Source organism: Diospyros lotus, chromosome 9 (assembly GCF_014633365.1).
Source record: "Diospyros lotus cultivar Yz01 chromosome 9, ASM1463336v1, whole genome shotgun sequence".
NCBI classification, from domain to species: domain Eukaryota; kingdom Viridiplantae; phylum Streptophyta; class Magnoliopsida; order Ericales; family Ebenaceae; genus Diospyros; species Diospyros lotus.
Window position 1 is genome coordinate 10,450,183 of NC_068346.1, and position 12,081 is coordinate 10,462,263.

Consider the following 12,081-nt stretch of genomic DNA (forward strand, 5'->3'; position numbering starts at 1 on the left):
CAACGGAGAAGCTTACAAAGTGAAAATGTCACTCCCCCAAGCGGCAAGCGGCAAGAGGCGAGGGGCTCTCCTGTCATTTACTGTCTCTCTCTCTCTCTCTCCAACTGACCTCACAATGCATTTACGTCCTTCCTCTTCCAACTCTCCACCTCAACTTGCTTCCCCTATGATGTCAATATATGTATATATATATATAAAAGTAAAATTGCCAAACCCAATCCCCCGCCGCTGCCCTTCTCCCCCACCGACTCACGCTCATCTCTTTTCTCTTCTCTTCTCCTCTGCTCATCCCAATCCACCACCATCCAACCACACCTCTACACATCCTCCCCTTCAGTTGCCAAATTGTAAATGTGGCCTAAATAGAGAGGGGTGGGTGGGCGTCAGGAAGCCAGCCCAAACAAAATCCCAGCGATGCATTCTGTTCTATTTCGTCCCGATCCCAATCTCTCTCTCTCTCTCTCTCTGCGACACTACTACGCACTACCAGCCCAAAACGTTTCGTCTTTATTGCCTCAATTTCCTTCTCTTTCACGCCACAACGCCGCTTCCCCCGCTCCCCCTTTATAAAGCCCTCCCTCTCTCTCACGTACCCATCATCTCCATCTCCATCTCCATCTCCTCTTCCTTTTCTCAATTTCTCCTTTTCTTTTTATTCTTCTTCTTTTAGTGTTTTGATGGGTGATTCGAAGGAAGACGGCTTTCCGGCGAGTTATGGCCTCACTCGCCTGCGCTTGCCCCCGGGCTTTCGGTTCTGCCCCACGGACGAGGAGCTCCTCCTTCACTATCTCAAGCCCAAGGTGCTCTCCACCCCCCTTCCGGCCGCCGTCATCCCGGACTTCGACGTCCACAAAGCCGACCCCTGGGACTTGCCTGGTACCCTCCTTGAAAACTGAAAGCTCTCTTCTCCTCCTCCTCGACTTGTGGCTAATCTTAATTAATTCTGGTGTGTCTGTCTTTGTCTTTGTGTTAACTCAGGCAATTCCACCGGGGAGGAGAGGTACTTCTTCAGCCAGACGGAGGCCAAGTACCCAACTGGGAACCGGTCCAACAGGGCCACCGGTTCTGGGTACTGGAAGGCCACTGGAACCGACAAGCAAATTGTGGGTTCCAAGAACAAGGGGGTTGTGGGGATGAAGAAAACTCTGGTTTTCTACCGGGGCAAGCCCCCGACTGGCACCAAGACCGATTGGGTCATGCATGAATACCGCCTCGGCCCGGCCGGACCAAAGGCCATCGCCACTCTCGCCCTCTCGCTGAACAGCTCTGTACGACAGAGAGTCGTATAATTCATTAAAACCAGTACGAAATTTATGGTTTCGCATCCTCACATTTTCTTTCTTTCTTTCTTTCTTTTTTTGGTGCAGAAACCTGTGGAGAACTGGGTCATCTGCCGCATCTTCCTGAAGAAAAGGGCCTTGAACAGAAACGAGGAGGAGATCAGGAAATACAAGAATTTCGGCCCGTTCAAGCCTGTTTTCTATGAGCTGTTGGCCAACGGGAGGACTGATCTCAAACTTGGCCTGCCGGCGGCTGCGTCGGTGCCTGCGGAGGCCTCGTCCTCCGGTTCCAGTGGCGTCACCCACATTTCTGCTCATGACGAACCAAATGACCATGAAGAAGGCACCTCTAGCAAGAGTTTCCCTTAAAACCAGTTTTCATGTCTCTCCAAGAATCAAGAAAAATCCGCCCAACTCATGTTAATAGTAGTGCGTTGTAATCTAGTTGCAGAGTTTTAAAGAACAGTCATGGTTTCCTTTTGTTCTGTCCGTCTAAACTTGCAATTTAATGGCAAAGTTGTTTCCTTTTTCTTCTTTTTCTTCTTCTTGCAAAAAGAAAGTTTTTTCTTTGCCTCCAGAATAGCCGAGAAAGCGAAGGAAAATGCAATGCCGGAAGTAGGAAAATTAGGTGGGCTCTGTTCGATGAGGGAACAGACTTAACTAAATTCGAATTCACAAGACTAGTTGGTGAGGGTAGAGAGACCGGGGAAAACTCGTGTCTCGTTTCCTTGTGCAAGGAAGCCACCGATTTTCTCTCTTGGCCACAAGATTTTCTTTCATTTTCTTGCAAGTTTAGCTCATTCAACCAGCCCACAGTACAGATTCCTCCCTCGCACATAGAATGGAATCTCTTCTCTTTTCTCTCTCTCCCCTTTTATCTATCTACACATGCATGGGATTAGTTTATTGGATTACCTTCCAACCACTCTCTAATCTTCAACTAAATTAAGCTTATCAGACAACCGTCAATGTAGTCAGGTGTTAATATAGTGGCTAATACTAATTAAGTATGAGCTCACCACATGGAACCTCTTATGTTTTTTCGTGTACGTACCGTTATACAGATTTTTACTTAAAACTTGACATAATATTCTTTTTTATTATATTTACTGTCCTCCTAAAAAAATTCACCTAAAGTTCAGATTTTTATGAAGAAAAGAGGTCATAAACCAAAACTGATCTTAAATGTTTGTAAAAATACCACTATGTGTCTCAAATGGCATTTTATCGTGAGAGAGAATAGAGATTTAGATATAATAATTTTGTAAAAAAAAAAATAATTATGAACAAAATATAATTAAATAATTAAAATTTATATAATTATTTTTACCTAATCAAATTAGTTGCGTAAGTATTCTGACATGCAAAACGTCACACGAATCACTTATAGTTGACCCACTAGCCACATTTGTGATCTCTAATACCACATTTATAAAGTAAGCAATGCCACATATAAAGAAAGCTGAATCAGCTCGTGAATTGACAATTAATCACAATCATCCAACACTTTATAATTAGTATTGTTTTGGAACCATAGCTTGTCACATTACACTTGAGGTGGGACAAAGCCCTCTAGCCAAGCACCAAGTGGACGTCCGGCAGATTGAAGGACGGCATATAATAGCGCTTAATTTTGTGCTTTAATTAATTAATTAATTAATTCTCAATCATTAATAAGTTAATAAATCGGTTGACAACAATGGGGGGGAAGGGAAATATAGAAATGAAGATTGCCGACCAGAGTTTTCTTGGGACGGTGGCTTGGTCTCATCTCAGACTCTTCCTTGTTGAACTCCTCCACGATACTCTTTCTCTAATGTACATCAGTTTCATCGCAAGATTGCCATGGCCATGGCACTGGCACCCAACTTCTTATTGCACTGTTAAACTTGTAAATTATATATATATATATATATATATGGTATGGTGTAAGAATAATTGAAGGTCAGACTCACAAGATGGCTATATTATTCGAGCAATAATAAGACTTAAATACAACTTGAACCCATGAGCTTATCTCTTTTAATGTTATGTTACCCTAACCCAAACAGGGTTAACTTCAAAATTCTAAAGGAATTCAAACTTAAAGTTAAAATTGGTCCTCTTATGAGTTTGAGCTTTCTCACTCAAAATCTCTTGAAACATCTGTAAGATGATGTAAGATGTAGGCTGGCAGACAGGGAATGTGAAAGGGGGTGCCATCAATCATGCAAAGGTTGACCACTTCCTTTGGACAAGAAGGGACTCTTCTTGTAAATGTATGCCTGCTTCTTTATTAAGTATGTATTAAAGTAAGGCGGGTTGCGTCTGGCATCTCTGCAACTGATGACCATGACATCTCTCAATATTCATTCAATTTGCTACTGTCAAACGCGCAATATTGTCTAAGGTACATAAAACACGAATGCAATTGAAATAATCATACCATCAATCGACCTCGGCATGAACCCAAATCATGTCAAATCTGAGTCTCAGCCTGACAAGCTTATATTTTAAATATCCCTATTGAGGTTATTATACATGGTAATATTTTGTACAACAATACGGATGGTATCAATGTTATACAACATTTTATGCAATAGAACTCCGTAAAAGCTGTTATATTCTCCAATAAGGAGAAAAGAGAACATACAACTGAATGCTAGCTTACTGCAGACACCAAAGCTCCATATCTGGGTTATACCAATTTATCTCAAATGGACAAGGGAAAATCTCAGGCCCTTGTGCTCGGGTCAAGCATTTGCAGCCATGGGAGGTGATCTGAAGCATACCCTTTCGACAGCACGAACGATATCTTCAACCTAAATGATTTGGAAACACAAGAAAATACGTGATCGATGCAAATTGCAGCAGAAAACTATTGCTTCGGTGCGGTTTCAGCTTCCATCCGGCTGGGACGAAGTAGAACTCAACAACCACAATCAGGAATTAGCTACATGAATTCTAGACCTCCATCCATATCGAGGAATGATATACAACTCAATGGTAAAAAAATGTGAAGTTCAAGAAATGCCACAATAGGGCTAGCCATGGCACCGGACTAACAGTTCTAGTGCTTGATTGGGTTCCCTGGGTATAAACAATCTAGACTTCAGTGGCCAAAGATGAAGAATGAGAGCGATATCTACCTGTGGGAGAGCCATTCTCTCAAGATTAGCAGCGTAAGGCATGGGAACATCGGCCCCAGCAATCCTTTCCACCGGAGCATCAAGATACATGAAGTTTTCCTCCACTACTGATGCACTATTTAAAACAAGTACATTAGCATACATACAGGGTATATCTGACCGCTTACCCGTACTTAACACAGGATACACAATTACTTAGAATTTGTGCATTCATGTGTTACACGTATGTACACCTTCAATTATGACTAGTGATTAAAACGTTTGATGGTAAAACTAATTGGGACAGAATAGCTCACCATATTTCAGCACCAACGCCATGTTGGGGGTAACCTTCTTCCACGGTCACTAGCCTATTTGTTTTCTGAACTGAAGCATTAATTGTGGCCCTATCTAGTGGCCTGATTGAGCGGAGATTTATAACCTGTTGAATAACATAGGACAAGTAACCTATTTAGAACTGATGGATCTTGAGATCTCATCAAACATAAGCATGCAAAATTGTGAAAATGTCTGTTTAATAGCATCTTCTGTACCTCAGAACTGATCCCTCGCTTTTCAAGTATCTCAGCTGCCTGAACATCACAATACCAGAAAATATTCTATGATTATAACCCAAAGGCAGTACAAGCAAGAAACAGAAAGAAATGCAATGACAACGTATAATGCCCTCATGTTTGCTTAATGTGACCTCTTGTGCACTTTGAATGCCAAAGAACTGTCCTCTCTCAGAACGAGCAACAATATGTTTTATATATCTAAATGACAAACATTGAGACATTCTTTCCAACTTAGATGGGGTTTCATAGACAAACCTTCAATGCATAGCCAACCATTTTTGAAAAAGCCGTAATTGTGACATTCTTTCCTTCTCTCTCAATCTAGAGGTAGACAGAAGTGATGAAGAAAATCAGCACCAAGAATACAGAAGTAGGAACAGCAGTTGTCATGCGGGAAACTTTAATTATGACTGAGCTGGAGAAGTGTACCTTAGCTTTCCCTATTGGAAGGGAAAAACTGGAATCAAGAGCTTCTGCTGAAACAGGGAAGGACTCGCCATATCTGAATCAAGAGTCACCTTATATGTTAATTGTGTTAAAATTACATGGCTAATTATCAGATTGACCAACTTGAACTTTATACTGCATCCAGGCCTTACAGCAACTCATTTTCAAGGAAAACAATAGGATCAGGGTCCCTGATGGCAGCTTTCAGTAGCCCACGGGCATCTTCTGCCGAGTATGGGGCAAGAACTTTCAACCCAGGGCAGGAACCATACCATGCTGCATAACACTGTGGCATTCCAAATATCTCATCAAATATTCTTTTGTCAATGATATTTCGTCATTAAAGCTAACACGAAAGTAATAACAAAGAACTCTTCATGTTCACTACTGGCAAATATATTGCATACAATAAAATCTTGGAGACAAAGCTACAAAGATCTTGAACCTAGATAATGACTTCCAGAAGAAAAATGACATAAAATTTTAGCATCTTTGGATCTTCCACTATTTAACTAGTACTCAAAGTGCAACCATCATGATAAAATATAAGATCGCTACAAGCTGCAGAGAGACATTAGCACTTGTTCCCCTTGCAGTACCAAGAAAGGTAACATTTCCTGGATTAACTTTGCTGAATGAAACAAAAAAAAGCATTCCCTCTCAACAACAGAAAACTTGAGAAACTTCATAACACACCAGTTTGTGTAGGTCCAATAACAGAGTTATTGTCAGTAGAAAGGATACTTAGTAACATGTCTCTTCACAAAATAGACAAACAAGAAAGGAACCATCAGGGGATGAGAGAGATAGGAATCAGACCTGTGAATGCTGGGCACCTACACCAGTAGCAGCGCCATTTGGTCCTCGGAAAACAATGGGTACACTTATGTTGCCAGAAGACATGTAATTTGTTTTTGCAGCTGAATTGATTATGTGGTCAATAGCCTGCAGCACAATCAAAATTGTGATCACCAGGATACATAAACTGCAGGCACCCAACAAATTACAAACAGAAACTGAACTGGAAGCATGTTGTGAGATAAAAAAAACATTAACTAGCTATTAGTCAAGGCTCAAAAGCAATGGAAGCAAATGGAAGGGATGCCTTTAATCATCATCAAATCTTTGAATTACCTATTCATGGAATTGTCTTTAGGATATTTCTCAATCAAAATATTGTTATACTTATTTCTGATCTCTTGGATTTATAAGAAGAAGAAGAAGATGATCAAGAAGAAAAGGAAGAATAGAAAAGGAAGCATGGAATTGTCTTACTTTTCTATTTTGGCCTCTGTTTTCTAAGTTAATCAAGAAGAAGATGGTAACATGATTAGCTTCTTTTTTGTTGAACCAAAATGCTGGCAAGCCAATGATGATGGATTCCTTACAGTTTCAAAAGCGACAAAAATTAAAAAGAAAAAAAGAAAGAAAATAATTAGAAACCTTCTATCGTGTATTTGTGTCTTTCCAGAATTTCACTTGCTATAAGATAATGTCATCCATTATTCAAAATTTAGCTCCATTTTCTAGTTCAATTGCAGTTACCAGGACCAATATGCTTATAACTGGGGTCACGCTCTGAAATAAGTTGATGGATACACATATTTTTGTTCTAATTTTACATTCTAAGCATGTTTTGTCTAACTTTCTTCAGTGTCATAGTCATGTTTTTTTCACATCATATTATAATGCAAGTTCTATTATTTCTAGGCTGATACAACTAGCACACAGCACGCTGGCTTTAAGTCCACGAATTTTTCTGTTGAAACATAGCATGTTACAACACTGAGAAGGCATCCCCTGAATAAGGATTATTTTTCAGATGCCACCATATGAACTATTCAAGCCATATGAGAAGTCCAACTACATTATCTAAAATATCAGAAAATCCATCATCTGTTTTGCACAGAAAATAAAAGACCTCTTACCTGCATTGCAAAATTAAATGTCATAAATTCCACTATAGGCCTAAGGCCATAATAAGCAGCACCTACTCCAATACCTGTGAAACCGGCCTGCAGGAACAAGAACTTTTACACATGAGACACAAGAATTATAGCAGAATGAGAGATATAAAGAAAGAAAAAGCCTGTCATCAATGTGTAAGTTTTACCTGAAAAGAAAAAGGTTAATCTAAAGGGGGAATGGAGTTATTCTGCAAGTTTAAGGATGAAACTGACAAAAAGGATCAAGCATAGATAAGATAAATGTAGGACCAACCTCCGTAATAGGCGTATCAACAACCCTCTGGGGGCCATACTTGTCCAAGAGGCCTTTTGAAACCTATGGAAAATGAAATATAAATCTGTCAGCAGGTCGGAAGATCATGGAAAAGAATCCACATGATCTTATTTAACGAGGAAGTGAGGAAGAACCTTATATGCACCTTGGTATTCTCCAACCTGCAATAAATTAAAAGAGGCATCATGAAAGAAGAAAACCAAACCAAAAAAAAAAAATTGCACCCAACAATTCCCAATTCATTACCTCTTCACCCATTAGAAACACTCTAGGATCAGCAGACATCTCTTCATCAAGGGCAGAATTTAGAGCATGCCTTACAGTTATCTGCCCAAATTAATTTTTATAAGCCCCCTGATAGGGAATATCAGTTGTAGAAGAACAAAAGGTGGCATTGCCAGGGGAGGTACACACAAATATGAAGAAAGTTCTTAGATTGTCCTCTCTAGCTAAAATTGTAATGCTGCAAACAGGACTGTTTATCTATAAAATTAAATGCTTCCTGTGTTTCAACTTGTTTACTTACATATCAAGAAATATTCATCACCCTTTGGCATGTTACAATCAGCAAAGCAATTGAAACAACAATCCTAGCACCTTAACTTACACTTGCAAGATAGCATGTGCTGCATATCCTACGTTGAGATTGCCTTGAATTCTAATTCACTGGATCAACTCCATCATAGAGATAGGATTTTTATATCCATCTGAAGATCAAAGAACTTAGGATTTATCACCTGTCCTCTCTGTATAAATAGGCCCTCATATTTTATTATTCAGTGTGCAGTAAATAGTGGTGAATCTCTGTGAAATTGGATTTATTGGGGTTTTGGGCTTGAGAGTTAGATGTTTTATCTCTTTTGTATCTCATTATCCACATTGCCACCAAACGTTAAATTTCCGTGTATCTGATTTTGATATTGTGTGGGTGTAACAATTTATTTCTGCATTTGTGTTATTCCACATCAAGTGGTATAAGATCGATACCTAACACCCTGTGAATATACACATAAAGGAGGAGGAAACGCGACATTAAAAGCCCTTTTTGCAGAAGCACATTTTGTGAACAATAATGGGTTCCTCTGTAACAACTAACATCTCCCAACTGCATAAAAGATATTACTAAACTTGTAAAATGAAATGTAACAACACAAAGAAAGAATAAACCGAAATTATACCAATCCAGCCCAGGGATACCTGTTTGGATACAGAAGAATAACTTCTCAACACTGCGACTGCAGTCTTCGTCCTCTGCAATGATTGTTAATAATAAAATCAGAGGAAAAACACATGACTTGATGATTAAAAATTTGGAAATACTTAAAGAAAAAAATATTACTTGAACTGAAGGCCCCCCAGCTCCAACCTTTGGGCTTAGAATCCCCCACATCATCTCTTCTTACAGCAGTTAATGTATGCCAGAAAGAAGAAACAATTTAGAAATCTCAAAGATGGTTTACAAGGAAATATTCAAACCAGAACAAAAAGATTCATCCACTTTTGCATGGTTAACACATTAAACTTGAATCTACAAGAAACTGGCGGTGTGTTTTGTAGCGATACCTTTCTATAAAACTTCTCTCTCTCTCTCTCTCTCTCTCTCACACACACACACACACAATCTCTCCTTCCAGAGTGATCCGGAAACAATACCAGTTGAACTGTGATTTTCCGACAAAAGAGAGAGCAGAAGAGTCAAGAGAATTCTCTGCGTGGCTGCCTCTTATGCCACCACGTGCATAGTCCGCCGCAAAAGTATATGGTTTTCACGGATTTGGATGGATCTTCACGGAAGATCGACGGCTAAGATGCGGCCACATCTATTCCCACTCTGTAGCGTGGTTTTATTATCACATTATTATAATAGAGTGTAATTAATATATTTTATATTAAAAATAATAACATTTCAAAACAAAATAACGAACGTGACAGACAGAAAATTTTCATTTGTACAACGAATGTTGAAGGATGGCGTAAGAATTAATTATTAATTCAATTTGTTTGATTTAGGCCATATTTTGATTATGCAATATGTTGATTTGGGTAAGAGTTCTTGCATAGAAAGAAAATAAAAATAATTGTTTTTAGTTTAGTCGAGATGACACCACTCAAATATTTAAGTTAATAAAAAAGTTGAGAGAATTAAAAATTATAAAAATAAAATTGAATGTCAAAGGTCTTTTTATACCTCACGAGTTAAATTTTGTAATGATGATGATAAGAATAAGTTGATCTGTCCATATCGTAAAGAATTAAAGGATTAGTTGATTCCTTTCTATTTTTTGAATTCAAGATTGACTTAAATTGAAATTGTTAGATTAGTGAAAGTTATCTTAATCTAAGTTTATAGAGGTTAGGTTAGATGGCATCAAGTGGAATGTCCATTTTCTAATTCTCTATCTGAGGTATAAACTTACTCCTCTAAATCTTAGAGATTGCCCTGAATTGAGGGCTTAATGGATAGAATTGTCACCTGGTGAGGGATTTAATTGATAGGTCCTTGAGATCTTCTTTTTTTTTTTTCTTTTTTGCTTGGATTGTGCTTGAAATGACCATCCATCTCTTATTTGGAAAGTATTTCAGTGTTATCTTATATACCTAGAATGGGATCTCTTATTTTATTTTACTTTTGAACTTCTTATAGGTATGTTTTATCTAGAGTCCTTGTTCTTATGAATGTCTAAAATCTTTACTACTTGTCTAGTCAAAGTCAATTCAAAAGTAAATTAGGCATTGACTTCTAGCGTGACTTTGATGATGTGACCCTTTTGCCAATTTAGATTTATTTATTTTTCCTAACATCATGAGCACTCCATCACAAAATTACACATTTTTCCAATCATATCTTTTTATTTTGAATCATTAATGAACGTTTCTTTGAATTTGGACATCCCTTTGCATCAACTTAAATGTCCCACTTGCTTTTTCAAATTCCCATATAGAGTTATGTGGTGACGTGATTTCAACCATCATTATCGTCTTTTGGGTTTCCCACTTTTGGGGGGCATGATTACTTCTTGGAATTCGTATTCTCTTTTTCCTCCATTCCCACCTATAATCCTCATGTGTACCTATATGTATATGCCATTTTCAAACCAAAAAACTTTTTTACCCTTCCATCACTTTGCCCTTGCTTGCAATTTGTATCCTTCACTTTCTTTTGCTTTCTACTCTCTTCTTTTGCATGACTTTTAGCTCTAAAAAATTTAATATCCCTAGAGTAGAATTAGTCAAGAAAAATGTTTATTTAACTTCTCTTTCTCAGTACAACTTGGTTGCTCAAAGATGCGAAAAAAATGTTCAAAGCCATGCTATTTGTACATGCATGAGTTTGACATATGAGTGTATTGATGTTTTACATTTGATATAATTTTGATGATGAAAAATAATTGTATTTTGATGATGAAATAAAGTTATGAGATTTCAATGTTAAAGAATTTTATGATTCAAAATATTCTTTTTCATGTTATCATTTATCGTTTCAGTTTTTATAAAAAGGATAGTCGACTATGTGTTTCATTCTGTTGACTATGCTTGAGAATAGTCGACTATGCTGTTAAGGATAGTCGACTATATTTAAGGATAGTCGACTATGCTGTTTTCATCTGTCGACTATTTTTCAGTCTGTCGACTATCATGTAAGGATAGTCGACTATGGCTTTTCATCTGTCGACTATTTTTGTTCTTAGAATTCAAAAATTTCTTCACATTTTTACAATAGTCGACTATGTAAAAGGATCTGTCGACTATGGGATTTTTGTGTTATAAGATAGTCGACTATGCGTTTTTGTCTGTCGACTATGTTCTGTTTTATTTGTAAAAATAGTCAACTATGCATTTTCTTCTGTCGACTATATTTTTTACAGAAAGCTTCCAACGGCTAGTTTTTCAACTCCAACGGTCACAAACGGCTACATTTCTCTTCAATCTTTTGGGAAGCCTATAAATACAAGTCATGGATGATCAAGAGAAGGCTAATGGATGGAAAGAAAATTATTTGAGCTTACATCATATACACATTTGTATTTATATTGACTGTGCTTTAATTTTCTCTCTTCAAGGTTTTGATCTTCACTTGTAATCATTCATTTCAAGCCTTGTATCATTTTTGAGAGACATTGTAACTAAGAGATTCATCTCTTAGATTCTCTCCAATTGTATACTTCTTGTTTTTCCTAGCTTGTGTAGCTAGAGGGCCTACTTGGTTTAAGTATGAGGTTGTATTTCCTAGCTTGTGTAGCTAGAGGGCCTACTTGTGTAAGTAGGAGGTTTTAGTGAATTGTTTTAAAATCCTTAATGAGAGCAAAGGTAGTGGATTAGGCTTGGTTTAAGCCGAACCATTATAAATCCTTTGTCTCATTTATTCTTCTTGCTTTACATTTGTCATTTTATATGTTCTATGTTTTAAATCACTAAAACCTCAATTAA

At 37.8% G+C, this 12,081-nt stretch overlaps 2 protein-coding genes across 4 annotated transcripts; one reads left to right on the forward strand and one right to left on the reverse strand.

Moving 5' to 3' along the window:
- The first annotated feature begins 214 nt into the window (after positions 1-214).
- On the forward strand, positions 215-1,810 carry LOC127809446 (NAC domain-containing protein 83-like). The gene is made up of 3 exons (XM_052348234.1): positions 215-876; positions 979-1,268; positions 1,368-1,810. Exons 1-3 carry the CDS (start codon positions 678-680, stop codon positions 1,647-1,649), a joined length of 771 nt encoding a protein of 256 aa, XP_052204194.1. The 5' UTR covers positions 215-677; the 3' UTR covers positions 1,650-1,810.
- A 1,877-nt stretch (positions 1,811-3,687) lies between these two features.
- Positions 3,688-9,379, reverse strand: LOC127810134 (pyruvate dehydrogenase E1 component subunit beta-1, mitochondrial-like). Of its 3 annotated transcripts, none has more exons than XM_052349408.1 (15): positions 9,217-9,379; positions 8,993-9,048; positions 8,851-8,904; positions 7,900-7,980; positions 7,788-7,814; positions 7,633-7,695; positions 7,341-7,427; positions 6,232-6,357; positions 5,565-5,698; positions 5,395-5,467; positions 5,221-5,286; positions 4,942-4,980; positions 4,705-4,829; positions 4,409-4,523; positions 3,688-4,081 (listed from the first exon to the last, which is right to left on the reverse strand). In XM_052349408.1, exons 2-15 carry the CDS (start codon positions 9,044-9,046, stop codon positions 4,013-4,015), a joined length of 1,113 nt encoding a protein of 370 aa, XP_052205368.1. In that variant the 5' UTR covers positions 9,047-9,048; positions 9,217-9,379; the 3' UTR covers positions 3,688-4,012. The 3 variants fall into 3 exon arrangements, with proteins under 3 accessions (XP_052205368.1, XP_052205369.1, XP_052205370.1); XM_052349409.1 differs by having other exon boundaries at positions 8,993-9,051; XM_052349410.1 differs by lacking the exon at positions 9,217-9,379 and having other exon boundaries at positions 8,993-9,191.
- Between the last annotated feature and the right edge of the window lie 2,702 nt (positions 9,380-12,081).

Coding starts and splice junctions, on each gene's coding strand:
- LOC127810134 (XM_052349408.1), bottom strand. CDS start 9,046: ATGATGTGGGGGATTCTAAGCCCAAAGGTTGGAGCTGGGGGGCCTTCA. Junction 7,981..8,850: donor ATTCTTCTGTATCCAAACAG/GTATCCCTGGGC, acceptor TAATTTGGGCAG/ATAACTGTAAGGCATGCTCT. Junction 4,830..4,941: donor AGCGAGGGATCAGTTCTGAG/GTACAGAAGATG, acceptor GTTATTCAACAG/GTTATAAATCTCCGCTCAAT.
- LOC127809446 (XM_052348234.1), top strand. CDS start 678: ATGGGTGATTCGAAGGAAGACGGCTTTCCGGCGAGTTATGGCCTCACT. Junction 877..978: donor CGACCCCTGGGACTTGCCTG/GTACCCTCCTTG, acceptor GTGTTAACTCAG/GCAATTCCACCGGGGAGGAG. Junction 1,269..1,367: donor CCCTCTCGCTGAACAGCTCT/GTACGACAGAGA, acceptor TTTTTGGTGCAG/AAACCTGTGGAGAACTGGGT.